The 20,578-nt window shown below is 39.7% G+C and overlaps 1 protein-coding gene and 1 long non-coding RNA gene across 3 annotated transcripts; one reads left to right on the top strand and one right to left on the bottom strand.

Moving 5' to 3' along the window:
• Positions 1-880: 880 nt before the first annotated feature.
• LOC128137151 (uncharacterized) lies at positions 881-18,441 on the top strand. Of its 2 annotated transcripts, XR_008233574.1 has the most exons (4): positions 881-1,076; positions 4,030-4,133; positions 7,146-7,292; positions 14,303-14,416. It is a non-coding gene; the product is annotated as an uncharacterized LOC128137151 (long non-coding RNA). The 2 variants fall into 2 exon arrangements; XR_008233573.1 differs by lacking the exons at positions 7,146-7,292; positions 14,303-14,416 and adding an exon at positions 18,219-18,441 and having other exon boundaries at positions 890-1,076.
• Positions 18,442-18,466: 25 nt separating this feature from the next.
• LOC128137150 (protein FAM240B-like) lies at positions 18,467-20,341 on the bottom strand. Its single transcript, XM_052777849.1, has 2 exons — positions 19,881-20,341; positions 18,467-18,562 (listed from the first exon to the last, which is right to left on the bottom strand). The coding sequence occupies exons 1-2, from the start codon at positions 20,018-20,020 to the stop codon at positions 18,484-18,486; spliced, it is 219 nt and encodes a 72-aa protein (XP_052633809.1). The 5' UTR covers positions 20,021-20,341; the 3' UTR covers positions 18,467-18,483.
• Positions 20,342-20,578: the final 237 nt, after the last annotated feature.

Genomic DNA, 20,578 nt, shown 5'->3' with positions numbered 1-20,578 from the left:
ACCAGAATCTGCTCACTTTGAAACTCCATGTGGTTGTCCCGCATCCTTCATCATGCAACAGAGCCTGGCTGACTGAAGAAACCAACGAGAGCAACATTGCAGAAAATCTTAAACCTACAAATATGAGGGTAATGTCACTCACAAGAGTAACCCCGTTCATGCATTAGGATATCTGAAAGCTGAGACTATAAGACAATAGTTATTGTAACACTAGTTATTTACAGGAGGGGGAGGGAACAGCCTTCAGTACTTTCTTTGCTTGATAGAACCACTGCCCATTAAAAAACCCCCAAGAAATAAAGTTTATGTCTTACCAGTTTCAAACTGGAGCACTTGTAAAGGTAGTGACATACTTAAAAGAAACCTGCAAAGCAAAGAAAAGATACGTGAATAATGAATTAACAAAAAACTTATTAAATAACAGCATGGAGTTAGTGAAACCTAATTATAACTATAATTTTTGAACGTGTAAGGGGAAGGGAAGTAAGCCATTGTCTAGGTACAACACAATTATTATGGGAGAAGCGATCCCCCCCAGTTTTAAGTAACTACTAGAAAAAGAAGTGTGAAAGGTACAAAATAGAAGAATTTACCAAACAAAATTAATAGATTTTTTTTTCTGTAAGCAGTAGCAAACATTTTTAAGACTACACTTCTATTTTATATATATATATATATATAAAAATACATTTTCTTACCTAAAAAGCTTCATATTTTTTTTCTCTAGTCTGCCTGTATTTCACTCCTTTCCTTGCACATGAAATTCCTCTGCTATAACTTTACACTGCTAGGTACGCAGAATTAGTTTGACAGGGAAGTTTTGGTGAAATATAGAAATGAAAGTAAAGCCAATCCTCTGCTTATCGACCAAGAAAAAATTGGTGTACGTCACTCTCTGAGCTTTAACAGTGTACTCCCTGCAGCAAGTCATTTACAGACGACCAACACCTTTCTACTCGCCTCCCATTTCCCTACTTGACCTCTCTTCATTAACCCAGCAATTTGCAATAGCATTGGGTGGTGGATTTATCACAGGACCTGGTCTTAAGCGGTCTCTGGGGGCAACAGAGCTAAAGGTAAATTGAATTTCCTATATGAAGGCTTCTTTTTCTTTTTTGTCTTGTCTTAAAATGTAATAACATTACTATGACTCAGGTCTGGTTAATGACACAAATGTAGAGCTATATGGTCAACTTACTATAATCCCTAGAATAAATCAGATATTGATCTGGAAGGTAATATTTTAGACTTGATTCTATTTTAATAATTTCTATGTTCTGTGTGGCTTTTTGGTTTAGAGTATTACACACAGTATTTTCAAGATTGGTTTATTTTAGCTTGACAATATTAGGGTCTCAATATTGCTGTCCTCGGAGGTGAGAAAAAGAATTTTGAACCTAGTCTGTTGTGACCTAATCTAAACCAAAAAGACATTATCTGCCAGGATTTGCCTCGCTTTAACTAAACAAATGTCACTAAACCGGTGCAAGTTTGCGTGGAAACAGTCGCAATGGAACATATTAGCCTCTTGGACATTTGCATGCCTCAGAGAGCATGTCTTTCATGTATCATTTGCAGTAATGTAAAACCTCTGCCTTTTTGGAGTAACTGGCTGGCCTCACCACAAAACTTTCTTCAAACAGCTGAGTTAGGCCTGAGCCTCTTGGCTTCACTTGTTTTGCATTCTGTTTCTTGATAGTGCTTTTACTTTCTGGCTTCACTTTTCCAAAGATTGCTCTGCACTTACAAACAGACCAATCACTGAATTTCTACTCAATGAAGACCAGGAGTGTCACACGACTGTGTGGTACCAGGAGTTTAGATTAACAATAGATCGACATACCAGGAACTTCGAAGACACATGGGCTTTACCTACAGGAAATACTTTTCAGGTCTATTTGCTGGACTCTGCAAATTCGATCAGAGATGGAGCCAGTGTAACAGTCTTGGTGCTTGTTTGGCATTGCCCTTGGAGTTCAATCAGGAAAAAGAGTGCCTATTTAAAAGGCATAATGAGCAAGGAGTAGCTTTGCTCTATTGGACTGATCTCCCAAAGCAATTCATTGCTCTGCTAATGATTTACTCCCCAAACTGATGCTATCTCTTCCCACCATACATTCTGTATACACACATACAAAAGACTTTGAAACAATCCCCAGCATTCTGGGACAATTTAAGGAGGATAAGACTTGCAAATTGAAGCGGTGGTCATTTCTATCAACTTTGATTTAGGTTAATGATTGTAAATAATAATTAGTAGTTGATATTTAAACACCTTGTCATTGAAAGCTCCTCAGTGATTTACAGCACATGTAGGTCATTTAGATGAACAGTTCCACTCATTCCAAGGCAAATGAGCAGGATTTGTGGCTGAAATCTAGGGCCTTAAGCATGGCTTAAACTTTTGTATGCCTTGAATAATCCCACTGGAAGTGATTCAGTGTACTCTATCACATTTGTGTGAATTACTGTTTCACCATTTAGCCTCTCAGGATGAAAATTCTGACAGCACACATGATAGATAAATAATTTAAAACCCTAACATTTCCTTTTTGATTCTTTACAACATCTATCTATTTTAAAAATTATAATTAATTAAAAATTAGGATAAATATGCAGTTGCTGTAGTGAGCCCTGAGGAGTCTAGGATTACCACAGGAATACTAAGTGCAAAATGAGCTTGCTTAGTTACCAGCCATTACTAGGGATTTCAGAGTCCTTGCTACACTATTTGAATCAAAGCCTATTTATTTCATCTACTATCCTGTCATTTCTTTAAAGTTTGATTTTTGCTAAGGTTTATTAGTAAGGAATCTATCTTGACTGAACATTTTCTTAGAAATCTTCATGTAAAATCGTCTTATTGAAGATTGTTTTGAAACACTAACCACTCTTTTAAACTTCTTTTCTTTTTAGTAAACAAAAGGTAGCAATAAACCTCAGAGATAAACTTCTTTTTTGATGCTTTCTTGTTAAAATAAAAATAAATATTTCCTACTTTCTCTTTTGATTTCTTTTAGATTTTTCTGCAAGTCAAATTTGAAAGGTAGTGCTTTTGAGTAGGTGCCATAAAACTTAGCAGCTTTTTAAAATCCAACGGCTCTCGGGGTGGGAGTGTGTGTGTATGTGCCAGGGTGGAGGGCATCGAAATAGCAAGGGAGTTAACACAAAGACTGTTCGAGTTTGTCATCGTTGGGTCTTATCATCATGTTGCCCTTTGCCTGAGTCTGTAAAACCGGTGTCATTTCTCAGAAGCACAGATTAAATCTCAAGAACATTAGACCATAATAGTACACTCATTAATTTTTTTTTCAGTTCTATCAATATAAATTACAGATTTCCTTAACTTGCTTACTCCTGACATGAGGTTTGGAGTTTCTCTCCTGTTGGTGTGTATTTATGCCAAGGGTATGATCAAATCCAATATTCCTGTGGCACAGTAATGATTGAAACCCCTTAGCTGCATTCTTACCATAACTTAGCATGAGTAAGGTGAGTAAAGCTGGTAAATTACACCTCTTCCAAAGACATCCTCCAGAAAGTGCTAATGTTCCCTTACCTACGTGTTGTTTCATATCTCTGTGGTTCAGTTCCCCATTTATAAAACACAGATGAAAGTTTTCCCTTGCATCAGAAGAGCATTATGAGCCTATGTTCATTCATAAACCCGATGAGTTACATAAAGATGTTCATAAACATATTGCTGAGAAAGTAGTGTCATAAATGGCTTCAGGATAATGGGCCTGCCTATCTAATGGTTAAAACCATTTTCAAAACAGTTACTAAGATTATGGTTTTCATCTCTTTCATACACATATTATACCAGGAAAATGCAGCTGTCTGAATCTTGTAAAGATGATGTATAACTCTCTTCTCCATAAGCTTATGGAAATTTTACCCTGGGTCACTGTTGTCAAATATCAATTTCATAGTCTACATTTGGGCAGAGATAATTTAAAGACTCACCTGCACATTTTGTGCAGCCCAGTGGCACCATTACATAGGCATTTCTGTATGTGTTTTTTGGAGGAAATGAAGGCTCCTAGGATGCTTAGGGCATTCACGGTTAAAGGGCAGGAGAAGAGGGAATTTTAAGAGGCTGGAGTTGTCTGAATGTAGGTTCTTTGTGCAAGGTAAGTCCATGGTCAAGGTAAGCAAAAGAAAACAAACAAACAAAACAAAATTGGCAGGAAAACTGTATATGGAAATAATGCTAATACTTTAAATATATCCTTATGATTCTTCCTGTTGACAAAACTTTTAGGGGAATTGGAAAAATCTCCCTTCAGTGGGGTTAATTAGGGAAAGATTCTCTGCACATACTTAGGAATCTCACTTTTTTCAGGTTTGGCTCATACTGCAGATGTCTGTTGGTGCTGCTCAGACATTGTGATTCTTTGAACCAATAAGATTTTCTTTGTGATGAGAACAAATAAGTCATCTGATGAAAAGAACTAGGATATTCAATCTGTATGAGGCCTCACTTTATAAAACTGAGCATGGGTGCTAATATGTTTTCTTCTTGGAGTATCTCTGTTTTAAATGCAGGTAAACCCCATGTGTTTTGTTACAGTGTAACACACTATCAGTAGATGTGTCTTAATCTATTATTGACATTGTCCAGTCAAACAAATATAAATTGAAACTTACTAATTGGTGTTTAGAAAAATCCATTTCCCAGTCAAGTTCACAATGAGAATATAATGCCTTGCTTTTCAAGAGCTGCCTGTTTCAAGGAAAGGTCATGCATGGTACTAACACAAATAAAGTGAGAGTTAATTTCTTGTTAATGAGTTAAAGATGTCAAAAGGACAATAGCTTTAGGGCTCAATTATGTCTCTGCAGAAGCAGATGACAGTGGAGAAGAGCACATCAGTTCAGGTTTTTTCCTACCGAGTCATGTTTTATCACAGAAATGTCAATGTGTTCCTCTTTTTAAAGTCTTTTGGGCTCACATGTGCTGTTTCTGAAATAAATCATCTGGTATTTGAAAGTGTAGATAAAAGGACTTTTTTGAGTTGTTTTAACACAGGTTATTTCTGTGATCTATGTTACAATTTGACCCCAGAAATATTTGTATTGGTAATCTGAAAGTGCAAAGAGCTGTGACACATGGCTAAGAGCCAAGATACAGTGTTAACTCCAGACTGAAGTTGCACCAATCATCTTCAGGACAAAAATATTTCTCAAAGGAGTTTATTTGTTGCAAGATGCTGTTGAAGGATTCACAAAAGGTCCATGCACTACCCCACACTCTGCAGCTCCATACCTGGAGTGACTCCTCCTGGTACCTCTGTGCATAGTCTTTGTCACCCTAAGCAGTGTCTTGTCTCACAAATTAACAGTCAGGCCAAGAGAAGGCAGGAGAGTATCCACATGTCTATTATAAGCCTCTGCCTTCACCTGTATGTGTGATGCTGACTGGGGGAATTGTGCAAATACATCTCTCCAGGGCTGTAGGACGTGACATGCTGACCACCCACAAAAAGCTTCTACATAGTCTGAATGAAAACAGTGTGGAGGAGAGCTCCCTAACAGCCAGTGTGAAAATGTCACAGAGTGAATTTTTTTCTTCAAGTGTTTTGTGCAATGTTACAGTACAACTGTAATTGAGGTTTTCAGTATTTCCTTCAGGGATTAATTATACACTGCTGTAAGAGACAGAGGTAAGAACATTTGTCTGAATACTCACTGTTTAAACCTCAGTGATGAACATGGTATCTCCGCTGTTGGCTTGAAGGTTTATACCTATTTCCCTGGTTTATCAACTTCACCCTGTTTATACTTATGGCCTTCTCTTGCTCTTTCTTGTCTTACCTGCTCCAGTGCCTCCAGCCCATGCACTGCATCCCTGCCCACATGTGTTCAGGAAATGTATTAGCGGGTATCAGTGCATCTGACAATGAAATACATCTCTTGGCCTTCTGTTTAAAGAATAAGCATAAGAGAAATTTCTTAAAATAAAATTTAAAATAAATTTAAAAGTACCCTGGCCCCAAATATCGCTAATGTACAGAAACTTTACAGCAGCTGAGATCCCATGAAAAACATTTCTCAAGTCAATATCCTTACAGAGATTTTCAACTTGGAACAATAATCAAGGAACTCTGCTTATTAATGCTGAAATTACAGGTAATGCTCTATATTTCCACAGCTGTTCAAGGGAAACCATTTTCTTTGGGGTTGGTCATGCAGCCATTATTTCTTTTGCTCCTCTGACTCATACTGGGGGGACACAATCCTGTTCCAGGCCAGTGTTATCTGTCTTGAGGATTTTTCAGTGGTTGGACAAGGTGGCTGTAGATTTGGCTCTTTCTACCTTAAGATTTTCCAACACTGTCCCCAAGGACTTTGTATCTCCAGATACTCCCACACTACTCTCATGCCTTACCCAGGCATGCAAAGACACCACCTCCGCCAAGTGAAGAAAACTTTCCTGCAATTGGCTGCAAACCAGCCCTCACATTAACAGAGAAACCAGGAGCTCAATCTCTCCCCCTCTATCGATCTCCACCTCACAATAATTATTATGTCTTAAGGCTGTCAGGACATGACAAGGGGCTAAGCTCTCTGTAGTGTAGCTTGTTTGCTTGTACAAACTAGCAGCCAGTTTGTACAACTTCGGCTCACAGGCAGAGAGTTGTCCTTGTACCTGTTTCATTTAAGGAGAGATTAGTGTTCTGCTCCTACATCTCCGGGCTGAGCCTGATGTAAATTTCCATTTGGCCTTTGTGACCTAGAAGTTCTACTTCTGCAGGTCTTTTGGCTCTGCATCACTACACTTTCCTGTAAATCGGTTCTAGATGACAACAACCTGAAGCGGCACTTCCCAAGTCAGATTGGTCCAGATATATAGTCTGCCAAAGTAAACTTTAAATTTAAATCCCCTCTTCCTCCTCTTCTGCATTAGTTGAGTCAGAGTAGCATCTGCATCCCTACGAAACAGCAGAGTCAAATCCAGCCACCTGCATCACTGCAAATACACGTGCCATCTGTTTCTTATTAAGGGCTGTCAAATTCACATTATTCAGAACTGGGTCTTTGCTGCTAGAGAAGCTGTTCAGAAGTGGCACTGGAAAAATAATGAATGCCAAGAAGATAATCAGAGGAATGTGTTAGTTTTACTTCTCATATAATTTTTATAGTTTCTTGTAGATATGCTACAATCATGAGGAGAGAAATGGCAAGAGACAGCTTTCCCATCCTGAGACATCTGCCCATAGTACAAACCAGTTAATATGAACAAAGGTAGAACTGCAGAGGCAAAGGATTTACCAGGAAAACTATGTATGGTAAGATAAGGTGTGGTGGATGTTGCTATGCTTAACCATTCTGTTCTTTCCTGCAAGTGAGGAAAGTAGATTAATGTAATATTGCCATGGAGACATGGCCTTAGTGACACTGTCTTAATACCAAACAGGTTTGTAAATCATCATGCTGTTCCTACATGGTAGAAACATTCAGAAAAGTAAAGGAGAGAGGAGCCTGATAACCACTGAAATACTGAGGCAGGATGAGTTTGCTCTTGGCAAGGAGTTCAGCTAACTTACTGGTGCCTGATTTTCCTCCCAAATTTGGAAGGTCATAGTTCAAAGACCTGCTGGAAAGTGGGAGTCTGTCAGTGACCGCTGATGAAGATCAGAAGAGAGGGACTGTAATTTGGTGAGGAGAGCAGAGTAGCTGCCTGCTAAAATTGAACTGGGTAAATGCCTTGGAGTCCTGGAGGGAGACAACTGTGCAGAGACTGACAGAAAGAGCAACACTGATTGCCTTCCACAGAAACTGTCTAACAGCCTCAACAACTGAAATGCATGAACAAGCTACAATTACTCTTCTCTGTCTTGCTCTTGTACTAATCAGGATTACGTTCAGTTTAGCCAGTTCCATTTCAACATACATCAGAAAGTGGATGCAGGTGTTGCAGGTCCTCTCTCGGAGACTGACATCCGGAGGTGGTGTAATTTGGGTTGTAATACTAGGAAGCTTCTAGTCATTCGTGGTGTGCTTTACTAATTGCCTCCTAGAGTGAGTTCCGAGTCATGTTTAAAATGGCAATTAATGGGGATTAGACTCTTCTAAGAAGGCAGATTATGTCACAACATTACACTGTGTCACGATCCTTATTACTAAACTACCATGGGGAATAGTACATTCATTATTTGATTAAAAGTTGCTGTTTACCCATTAATGAAAATCAGCTGTTATAGGTGAGCTGACAGCTTTTATGAAGAGGTAATAAAATGCAAGTGAGGAAAGTGACCTCTGAAATACAGTAAATTGTTAATACTAATACTTTGTGATCTCAGCCTGGACCTCTTGAACAGCTTGAGTCTCTGTTTGGGCTTTTGTCATATCACCATTAGCAGGATTGTGGTTGGAAGGGAAGATGGGTAGGGTGGCTTTGTGCCAGTAAGGGATGTAAGGCTGCCACGCCCCATTTCAAAATGAAGCTGTAAGACTTGTTGGAGATTCTGGAGGTCCTCTTCCTTCAGCTTCCTAGTATGTATATTATACTGATGCAAAGATTTTGTATGCACTTATAGGTTCAGGAAAGCTGGTTTGCTTTCACATGTTGCTTATATATATACACGCTCAGCTGCACACCAGTGAACTTGTTTTTTCACAACTGAGTTCAAATACTATAAAACAGCTGCGTCTTTTTCACAGAGATGCAGTTAGGAATTTGTTGGGGCTGAGCAGAATCTGTATCTCCTCCTTGCTGGGAACATGCCCTAATTGCTAGGCAGATTTTCTTTGTCCATTTGTTCTGTATCCATTCTGTACAAGCTGGTATTCTGTCTCTGCTATGCTCTCCAGAAGAGATGGTCTTCTTGGCACGTGTGAGAAATATGCCAACCACACTGGTCCCGTCAGAGGCCTTGTTGGCTGCCTTGCCTATTTTCATGCCTGAGTGAGGCATGAGTGAAGTGCCCAACGGCTCAGGCTGGGACAGCTCTGAGCAGTTCTGTAGCAGAGCTGTGGGCATGTGGGGGAACATTTAGGCTAAAATGAGAGAGATTTTAGAAATAGCTTCTTTAGAGATATGCAGCTGCTGTGTTTTGATCTCACATGTCTTTACCTGGTCTTTTTGCTTCAACATGCTGTATCTCCTGAGTCTTTGGAAGAAAAAGATCAAATTAAATAAGAAAGTGGTCCAAGATGAATTTTAACATTTGATGTTCTGAAAGAAAAACTAGTAGCACCTTAGCTAAGTCATTCTTCCAGCTTAGCTATGTGTTGTCTCATTCTTCACAGGGTATGAAAGTAGAGAAACGTTACATCAATATTACACTAGGAGGCACTCTTTTGCTCCTGAAAGCCACTCTGTTCAGGTAGAGTCAAGTCTTTTTCAGGTCACTTGTACTGTGAAGCTGAGGAGCTTTATTTCCATTTTCTTGAAAAAATATTGCTCTTGAGCTAAAGGAAATTATAAAAGAAGAGATCAAGGTCATCATAATCATAAAAGTAATTTGTGGTGTTCATAATTATGTGTAAAGAAGGATTATTTGGTTGAATATAATAGTCTCTGACCTGACATGGCCACTTTCTTGAATAAGCCATTTTAATGTGAACATATGCTTTGTACAGAAGATGCCCAAAACTAAGAGCTTCTGTACAAGCATTTCCATAGACAGTCTTCAAAAAATTCAGCCTGGATCAATTTTCATAAAGGATTGTTAAACTGCATGTGGTATACATGCTGGATTTTTCTTTTTTAGTTGCTTTGCTCCAAAACTCTGGAGGTGTTAGATTGCAAAGATTAGATTGAGGTGTTTCTCCCCCACCTAAACGTGGGAACGAAACATGGCTTTAAAGAGAACTGAAGAGCTTGTCCAGGACAGGTTTGCTATTTGTGTGATTATGATAGAGAGTATTGTTTTCTGGAAAATGTTGAATGGCGTAAATTATAGTACTGTGACATGTGATTTATGAATGAGCCAAACCCATACACACTAAAAGTTTGCAATATTCTGGCCAGTTTGGGTGCATTTTGATTGTGTTTGGCAAATAGGCAATGCTTCCTGGCAGATAGGCGTCTGGACTGGTACACAGAGCTGGGATCATAACCAAGCTCCAACACTGGCCAGTTATGTGCCCTAAAACACAACAGTTTCCTGCCTTATTTTCCGTATCAGTGAAAAAATGAGGTAATAAGTCTCATCTTAAGTGTTCTGGGACCTATTAAGAAAAATAACTGTCTAAATTTTAGGTATAGGTTACTATTCAGTGGCTTGGATGTTCTTTTTTAGCCATTTAGAGCAGCTACTAATGAAACGCTTTTGCACTCAAACAGATTGGGGAGGTAGCATGTTAAATAGCTTGGACATAGGCAGAATGGAGTCTGTCTAAAATAGCCAGGATAAGTGATGTGCTGCACGGCTCTGCTCTCCATCAGCCATGCTGCTGGCACCCTTCCATCTCCTGTACAAGTACGTGAGCAGGGAGAGAATAAGATCAGGGAGCAGATCTAGCTGAAAACCACCCAAGCAAAAATACGTGTATATCTGTTTATTTCAGCTGGATGGGTTCTCTGACTTGCTTCACTGCGCAGCCCCCCCAGCAGCTCTGTGAGCAGAAGGAGGGAAATGGGAAGGCTAGAGGGGAGGGCAGAGCTCGTGGCTAGGAGTGGGGCTATGAGCTTCTAGTGTTTGTCTGCTCACTTATTTGTTATATTACAGACCATGGATCACCCTGTGAGCTTGTGTTCAGGAATCTTCAGGAAAAGGCCGGTGTCCTGGCCCTCCAGGATTTCCATTCAGTGGAATGAAAGCTGTCCTCCAGAATCCTGCAATACACAACAGATGTGGGGGCTGAGAGATGGGCTTGGAGCAAGCAGGGTCTCCTGGGCTGTGCTGCAGAGCTCCTCCCCTGAGGTCTGCTGCTTCTCTTTACACTGTGCATCAGCTGGGCTAGAGAGTCTCTCTATTCCCACAGGTCAGTATGTCCACAAGGGCTGTAAAAAAAGTCTTGGTGTTTCTGACTTGCTGGTTCTTGTTAATATGACTGCTTTGGGGCTGTTATGTTATATGACGAGGGCTGAATAAGGGTGGTACCATTTTGGTACCATTTCAGTATGCAAATCTATGCATGTGTAGCTCTAGTAACCACCGAGAACCATTTGCAGAGCTCCTTTTAGGGTGGCAGCTGATACCATTCATGGGACCTTTCAGCAGGCCACAGAGTCCCACCGCTCTTGCTTTTGGTACAGCTGATGCTCCGCTTTGAAGCTGCTCTCTGTCAGTAAAAAGGCTGTCCCAGGATTTGGCCTTCAGTGTAACATTGCATATTAATAACCTGCAAACAATACAAGGATTATATGAGCTGATTTCTATTTGCTTTTCTTTTTTCAATAGACTACCTGATAATTTCTCATATCTTTCCTTTAAAACACAACATAAAACATGAAACACTGCTTAGATATTCTGATAACAGCATTTAATCTCGGTAAATCAAGTCAAACAGAGAACAATTTTTTTTTCCAGTTGGTTTCTGCTCTAACCTTTCTAATTATAATAATCTTAAATGCCACATGAAGTTTTACTCACATTGCTTGGACATTAAATGAACTGTTAGGTAGTGTAGGATTAGAGCAACATCAAAGCCCTCATAGATTTTCAGCATTATGCAAAGCCTCTCATTTTCCTTTTGACTTAGAGCACCATGAAGATTATAGGTTGTATTCAATAATTATACCAGCACTGTTCTTTCCTGTCCATGGGTAAGGCTGTGTCAGCATTTCTATTATAATCCCCTAGTTTCAAAGGACTTTATTGCTTGCCCATAAAAATTTGTTCTGGGATAGAATTTGGTATTAGACTCTCATCCTGGGATAAGGAGAAGAAAAACTATTTAAACACTTGGTGACTGCTCCCTCGTTTTAGAGATAGTATGTGCATTTTAAAGCAGTTGGAGTTAGTGCCTGAAAATTCTTTACCAGTTTTACAATTCAAAACCATCTCTATTTTCTACAGTGAATGTTGGCAGGTTGCTATTAGACTGGTTGGTGGATTTGTTCTTTCTCCTTCCTGAAGCAGAAAAGGGGCAAAGGGTCACAAATACAAAGCACTCAAATCTCAGAGTAAACTTTGCCAGTGACCTCTGACACCAGGGCTACTGCACTGAATCCTCTGGGAAAGAAGAGTAGTGAGATTATAAAAAGGAATATGTGCAGGGAGTGAGGTGGGAATAACAACAAGCCTCTGGGAAAGGTTCAGTGCTTTTAAAGCAGCTGCAACCAAGATCTTGCACACTCCACTCACTAATAAGAAAATGGTTGCAGAGGAGGATGAAGAGCTGAGGGAGTTTTTTCTTTGTGAGGAATGCTCTGGGGGTTCTTGCATTAGTAATATTTATCCTAAAAGTAGGATGAATTGCAGAAGTGTAGGATAGGTTGAGGATATCATATTTACTCATTAGCAAAAAGTAGATTGTGTTGGTAGAAGAGTAAGTTAAGAGACGTAAGTAGGGTATCCTGTGACAGCAATTTATAAACTGTCCCTGTACCAGGCTAACTCTCCAGGTGGCTACCAGCAGCTACAGACAGCAGGTTGCCAACAGAGCAGTGCCCTGCAAATGTAAGGCATCGATGTAAAGAGCTGTGAGGGAGGTATATCACAGCTGTCTTCTCTGGAGGCTCTCAGATAGAACATGTCTTTGGGCACTCTGGTTTGATTTTCCCTTCCTACTGCAGGCATTGTGCTGTCCTTGCTCTAATTATAGAATCAGAAAATCACAGAATCATAGAATTACAGAATGGTTTGGGTTGGAAGGGACCTTCAAAGATCATCTAGTCCAAATTCCTTGCCACAGGCAGGGACATAGAATCATAGAATTGTTTAGGTTGGAAAAGACCTTTAAGATCATCAAGTCCAACCATCAACCATGCCCACTAAGACATCTTCCACTAGACCAGGTTGCTCAAAGCCCCATCCAAACTGGCCTTGAACACTTCCAGGGATGGGGCATCCACAACTTCTCTGGGAAACCTGTTCCAGTGTCTCACCACCCTCATCGTAAAAAATTTCCTCCTCATGTCCAGTCTAAATCTACCCTCTTTCAGTTTAAAACTGTTACCCCTTGTCCTGTCACTACAGGCCCTGGTAGAAAGTGTCCCTCCATCTTTCTCATAAACCCCCTTTATATATTGAAAAGCTGCAATAAGGTCTCCCTGGAGCCTTCTCTTCTCCACGCTGAACAACCCCAAACCTCTCAGCCTTTCCTCATAGGAAAGATTTTCCAGCTCTCTGACCATTTTTGTGGCCCTCCTCTGGACCTGCTCTAACAGGTCCTTCTCTTTCTTGTAGTGGGGACCCCAGATCTGGATGCAGTACTCCAGGTGGGGTCTCATAAGAGTGGACCAGAGGGGCAGAATCACCTCCCTTGACCTGTTGCGCACACTCTTTTTGATGCAGCCCAGGATACGGTTGGCTTTCTGGGCTGCGAGCACACATTGCTGGGTCATGTCCAATTTTCATTTACTAGTACCCCCAAGTCCTTCTCTGCAGGGCTGGTCTCAATCCCTTCATCCCCCAGTCCGTACTGATACTGGGGGTTGCCCTGACCCACACAGCCACTCTCAGGATGGGATTCTCAGCCTAAGGGGGATAAATTCAGACCTGTAATTTCAGAAGCCATTCAAAAAGCTATCTATATTTTGACATACTTTGTAATGGATGTGAACATTTGTCATCAACCCTCAGGACTCTCTTACCAGTCCTGCTTGTAGGATGTAAGTCAGTTTGACCCAGATGGAGTTCTCTTTATGCAAGTAGAGGGTGGCTGCAGCTTTTAGCATGGGGAAATGTCTAATCTGAGTATAGAAAGGCTCACACAACACCATGACATAGGGTCCAGATATATCTCTAATGTTACTTCCACTGAGCAGTTGCTGCAGATCATGTGTGGTTAATGTGCATGTGGCTAAGCTAGCACCAGCAGTGATGTCTGGAAGAGGTTCCATGTGTAATGTGGAAAGGTGAAAGTATGAGTTCAAAACAGTAAAACCTGTAATCAATGTTAGACCTTCAGATGAATCTCTTCAAAACCATTTCAGTTTAAGACATGACCTCTTCATCTTCTTTAACTTCCCTCCCCAGAGACATCTATCCTGCTTCTCCAGACTCAATGATCTCCCAGTTGTCTTAATTAATCCGGCATCCCAGTGGCATCTGACTCTTCATTTTCCTCAAACTTTTATGGTGAGAATCCAGTTACATGAGTAGTGATTGCCTTGACATGTGGTGTATTTTACCACAGCTATGGCACCTTTCATGGATTGTTTCAGGATGTTTTTATTTTTCAGACCTGTTTATTAGATGAAACTATCCATGGATTTCAGCTCCAGCTGGAGCACTGGCTACTGTGTACATGGATCACATTATCCGTGTGGAGCAATTGGACCTTGACTTTGTACCTGACCCAGGTACCATGGCCTTTCCCTGACCTCTGGCTCTGGCCCACGTTTCCACTCCCCCTCCACTATTTCTGTCCTGTTTACACAGTAAGCTCTGCGGCTGGGATTATCTCTCATGTTGCTTGTGTATCATGGGACCAAAATCTCGGAGGTAGCCTGTAGGCTTTTCTGTAGTGCAAAATAACTCATCTCTACTTAATGGTACGCTAAAACCAGTATATGGTAAGTGAACTCAGTATTGTATGGTGAGTTTATTTCAGTGCTGACAACTTCAAGCACCTCAGAACTGGCCAACATATCACTCTCCCCTTCAGTGAATGTGGCCAGAAGCCCAAGGAGGCATAGGTGCACACACATGAGGTGGCTGCGCAGTGGGGAACACATCACCTTTGAGTGTCATGCTGAAGACAAGTCTCCTGGGTGATCCTGCACTGGGCTGCAGGACAGGCTTCACTGCAGAAACTCTGCTGTGATGGGGCTGGGGACCTTCAGCTGGGCATAGCTGAACCATCTCCCTGATTTGTCTTTACCATCTTACCAGAAAGACAGCTTGCTTTTGCCTGACTTGCTTTACTTTTTCAAATTCAAAACCTGGCTGCAGTGGCTGAGTTATGCTTATTTGCTCCTTAATTAGAGAGCTCCAGACAGGAGCTCCGTGGTTACGGAAGGACATTGGTTGGGAAGGACTATTGAGGAAAGAACTGTATTTAACCTGTCTCAGTTCTGGCTAAATTGCTAAGAAGTCTGTTGTTAAGTTACTGACAGAATCATTCTTCACAGCTGTCAGCCCTTATCCATATGCTAGAAGGATCATTAATACAGCTGAAATGGAGTATCTGTCACCCTTGTGCTAACACACAGTGTACTTCCCATAAATACTATTTAAAAGGACTTGGGTCTAGATTGTTCAGTGTTTGCTTCAAAAACTTCAAAAAGTTCTGTACCATGCATTTGTAATGAGAAAGTGACATGCATTTTCTTGCTACTCAGTGTCAGGATGAAGCAAAGGAATGGTAAAATAATGAAAGCTAGGAAAATAAGCAAGTATCTGCCACATTATAATTACAAAACTAATAAAATCAGATTGACATAACTTGAAATTTCTTGCTTTTACAGTCAAAAGCAATGTGAAAATATGGACAGAAGAAAATCAAGAGAAATGAGCTATTTTATAAACATTTGAGTTATTAAGTTTAACCTGTTTATCTGAATACTGCACTCCTCTGAAACTGCATATAGGTGAAAAATAGTCTGAAGAGCACCTAAGCATCCTCTCTAACCATAATAATTTTATAAAACCCAGCTGACTTTATCAGTTTTTAGCTGATGAGTTTTCCAGTCCTACAGTCAGGTTTCTCTACTCCTTTTTATAACATTATGGCTCATTTCTGAGTCTCAAAGAAATCGCAGTTTACTTTTTTTTTTTTGCCCCCTTTTAATTTCTCTTATGACCTTCAAGGTAAATTAAAGTTTTATATTTTTGTGTTTTCAAATTGCTGGAACCATTTTCATTTATAAGTCTGCTCCAGCTTCTGATTAAGATTGTTTCTTGACATTTAGATTTGAATTTTAATGTTATCACACTTCTTTATTTTTGCTGATTGACTCTAGATTATATTTATTTCTCTGGATATGTATTCTTTTTTCGGTGGTAATTTACAAAGCTCCTAGGTAGATCACCGCTGCAAAAGTGGTGGCGTTTGTATCAAAACATGTTGCTAGCACTTAGATAATTAAAGATTACATGGCCCAAAGTCCTGAATGTAATGCTGTGGAACATAAGCCTGAAATAATTCATAGACACTAAAGGTGAAATTGCAAAGCTCTGAAGAAAAGTGGCTTAATTCTGGAAATATGTTTTTAGAACTCCCCTTGCCCTGGGCTGGAATAGAAGCAGTCTGTAAAAAAGTGGATTTTTTTTATCATTTTGAAGAGATGATTTTGGGGTGTTGTATCTTGATAGGGACCTATTCGAAAGCATTCTTAAGTGACATAACCATATGAGATGTACAGCGAAGGACTCAGATGGGAGTCACTTCCTGGCATGTCTTTTCCTGGCTCTCCATGGATTTTCCTCATTCTGACTTACTTTATGAGAAGAGAAGGAGGGTATCAACTATATGAGATGCAAAGAAAGGCTTATTCCAGGGGTACCTCTTTCATTTTTAAAATATGCCAACTCTGATTCCCTCTGTTTTGGTCCTTGTGCAATTACTTACACAATGAATGAGGGGATATAAAATGTTTCCCTTAGCTCAGTTCAAGCTCTAATTTCAACCAAAAGGTATAAAAATCAATGCTCTTTCACAATGGAGTTCAGATAGAGCTTCAGTAAGCACAAGGCACAGACATATGGTGGGAGAATTGAAGTATGTGAACTGGCATTTTTAAAGAAATCTAATTTTTTACTAAAACCCAATATTAAGTTGTGTGTCTACCTGGTGATTGTTTATTAAAACATAGCTATATTGTAAGTATACTGCTATCTTGCATATTCCCAGCTGATGTTACTTTAAAAATTGTTACTTTAAAAACTGCTCAAGAAAAAGACTCAACTGAAGAATATGAGTTTAGCAGCTTTTTTTCAGCTGGCAGGCAAACTCTGCTCTCAAGTTTGGTGACATACCTGCTGATGTCTTGATTTTTGAGTACCTGTTCCAAGGTCATCTTTTTTTCATGCTTTCATAGATTTCTCAGGCCTCCCAAGCATTATTTACATGTTTAAATTCCCATAATAGATTTGGTTTGATCTTGGAACACACAAAAGTGAATTTAGAGAATAAAGAGAGAAAAAATAGCATTTCAAATTTTTGTTTTGCTTTAAAAAGAACAGATGTTCTAAATATTTTAAACCCCCAAACCCTTCCACTGTTCTCTTCTCACCCACTGACAATTCAAATCTTTTTTACTCTGAAACAATATGAATTACCAGAGAAGTAGTGAAATGGTCTTATAAAAAGGGACTAAAAGGTTAAGCAATTGAGGGAAGAGATTTTTAGCATGCTCAAAACAACCCATTTTACAGTACATTACCCCAAGCATTCTGGTGGCAACAAGGCAGTCACCCTAAAAAGGAAGGGATTTTATTACACCAGCCTATTGAAATGCTTTGATACTGTTGGAGGAAATGCCACAGTTCCTAATGAGGCATTAGAAAGGGAACTAGAAACATTTTTGACTAATGGCAAATGTGGGAGAGGAAACCTACCACGTTACTGAAGGTACTGGTTGTTAAGGAATATATACTGGGTCTTAGAGGGAAAAAGTGTTAGAAGAGGTGTGCTTGTCACTCATGATGACAGACATCTGTGAAAATGCATCAGCCTGCTCTGTGAAACAGATTTATCAGTCCAGGTCTAGACAAGCCAGGCTGGGTACCAGAAGCAGCCTCAAAACTCCAAGTTTTTTGTCTTTGCTGATACAGTATCTCAAGTTAGGTAATGTGGGTTAACTAATTGAGCAACTCTCGTTGGTGTCTCACAGAGCCTGTTTCTCAGGATACACATTAATAGCTTCACAGACTTTTAATATGGCAGCTAGGATCTGTCACTGCCACCAGGTTTGGCTCCACTGGTGATCCAGGATGTGGTGACATTGTTTGTGCATGGTCCCTCTTCCTTAGTCTGAGCTGGGCTTTGCTGTGTTAAAAACAAAAAAAAAACAACCAAAAAAAAATCTCAACTATTCATTAACAATTTTGAAAGAAAATAACTTCATTAGATTAAAATGAGTCTGTACAGAAACCTAAAATTTTGAGGAAATGCTTTTGCTGAGCACTAGCTGTGTCACTCAACTCTTTTTCCAGGCATCTACAGCTCAGTGAGCCATGAAGATTTTCCTCTGAAGACTTCAGAGTACTTCAATCTCTGTTTATCAAGTGAAGGATGGATGAATAATATTAAAAACAGCAATAGACATTTCACATATGAAACTTCTAACAATGACAGGTAATTAATTATAGCTCATTTAAGCCACAAAGTAAAATTGACTTAAGCTTTTGCATCACACCATCATGCTTTCCTACAAAACAATTTTCTTTTTCCCCAAAACATGTAATGAGTGTGGGATCTTCAGCTAGATGGGTCTTCAGGATGAGTCCTCAACATCTTTATCCGTTTTTCCAGCCTCTCCATCCATTCATTTCTGAGCCTAAGGACAGAAACATGGATCAGCTTGTCCCCGTATTTTTACAGGGAACAGATTTATACTGTTCATGTTTCCCACCAGTGCCATCCTTTGGTGCGTTTTCCCAGTTGTCATGCAAATTGTCCTGCCCCTTTAGAGTGCTTTGCTGAATGGCACTTCAGGACTAGCTATTAAATCCTGACGAGGGCTCACCTGAGCTTTGTGGTTCATCTTCACCTCCAGTATGCCCTCTCTTAAGTGCCTCTGTCTGCCGGAGTGACTTCTCATCTCCACTGGAGATTGCCTGCTGCCACCTGCTGGGTAGCATCATCCAACATGTCCCCAGTCGCCCTCCTCCCCAGAAGTGCATTTACAAAAGTCCTGCATAGAGGCTCCTGAGCGGTATTTGGCTTGGAAACACTGTGCATGTTGAAACTTCTGTTAGACCCATAGCAGACAGCTTTAGGTGATAGGTGGCACTTTGTTTTCTTTTTGGTAGTATCTATGTACCACAGAAAGACTGCCTCAAATAGAAAAGACAGGAATTTCACAGCTGAAGATTTGAGATATTGAAATTAGGTTAGTTACAAATGGATAAAACATGCTAGAGACTAATTCCAGTGTTCCTTCATCAGGTTTATTAATGCAAGTCCATCCTTGCTCTTATTTTTTCAAGCTTCAATCCAAAAAGAGGTATGAGGGAGATTTTGGGAAAAATGCTTTCTCATTGAATGGTCTCAAGCCAAAATAGCCATCTTTGCATGTGCCTTCAACTTATGGAGAATTCATGTGAAGTAAAACTGTACTGATGTTGCCAGAGACTTGTCTTTCTCATTGTGGCTGATTAAGGTAAATATGACTGATTGAGGTAAATATGGCTATGGATGACGGTTGCCTTGGTCAGTTAGTACACTTGGACCGTCTGCTTTATTACCAATTTACCTTAGGCAAATTAAGCAATCTTAATTAATTCAAACTTTATTCTTGTAAAAACAAGGCCACAGAGAAAGAAGGTGTGCCAGGTACACTTCTGTGCTAGCTCTGCTGTGAACATAAGCCTTGATGTTCAAGACAAGCCTGCACTGCCAGATGTTGTCCTGATAACGTCAGAAAGTTCCACACTTTGGACTCATTTATGGAACAAGAATGAATTATTATCTTATCCTGTGAAGCCATAACTTAGACACCTTAGCATGCCAATTTGGGAAGCTTTATTATTTTCTAAAAATGTAAAAAAAATATTTTCAGCTTTCATTGCATGACTTAAATATAGGTATCACTTTTCTTTAAAAAAGAAGTACAACACAAACTGAAATAATCTTTCTGGATGCAAACTACCCACTTTGTCAGAGCACTTCTTTGTTGACGTTCTTTTTCATTTTGCAGATACCGAGTTTGTTGTTCAATAGCCTTTTCCCAGAAGTTCCTCAGGTTGCTAGTTTCGCATCCCCGCACTTCATGACGTATGTATTGGCTATTCATTTTCTCTAAAGGAGAAATTTGAAACAACCATATGACAAGTTATTGCTTCCTCATCTGTTTTCATGGCTAAACACACTTTTGCTGTTTTGGATTTTCACAGAGTTAGGGTCACACAGTCTTTTTTTTTTTTTTGGTAGGATCAGGATAACAGTGTGCATGACTCACTATTTAAGGTTTTAGTTCCTAGCTCTGACACTTGAGGATATGCTGTTTGCAATGATTTGAATTTTTACTTGTTCACCTCAAATATCTCTCACCTCCATCTGCCTGTGACCTTTAAGCTCACAATGCAGGACAGTTCTGTTTCATTCTCTAGCTTGATGATTAAGATATCTTTTACAGTACTCATAAATGGAAAGGAAATATGAAAATTGCTGGATCTAGTGGGTATTTTTCTCACTGTTTTCATGTCTATAAAATGATAAAGTGACCATTGTAGATTAAAATTAACAATGAAGAAAAAGAGCTCTAGTGATTTGCTGTTAATCATTATAACATTTATCTTAGCTTTGTTTGGGAATGGAGAAAATTTATATGTATAAAAGTATGTACATAATT

Source organism: Harpia harpyja, chromosome Z (assembly GCF_026419915.1).
Source record: "Harpia harpyja isolate bHarHar1 chromosome Z, bHarHar1 primary haplotype, whole genome shotgun sequence".
Classification (NCBI taxonomy): domain Eukaryota; kingdom Metazoa; phylum Chordata; class Aves; order Accipitriformes; family Accipitridae; genus Harpia; species Harpia harpyja.
This window is presented reverse-complemented; position numbering and strand designations above follow the sequence as displayed.

Coding starts and splice junctions, on each gene's coding strand:
- LOC128137150 (XM_052777849.1), bottom strand. CDS start 20,020: ATGAATAGCCAATACATACGTCATGAAGTGCGGGGATGCGAAACTAGC. Junction 18,563..19,880: donor CAAAGAAGTGCTCTGACAAA/GTGGGTAGTTTG, acceptor TTCTGTCCTTAG/GCTCAGAAATGAATGGATGG.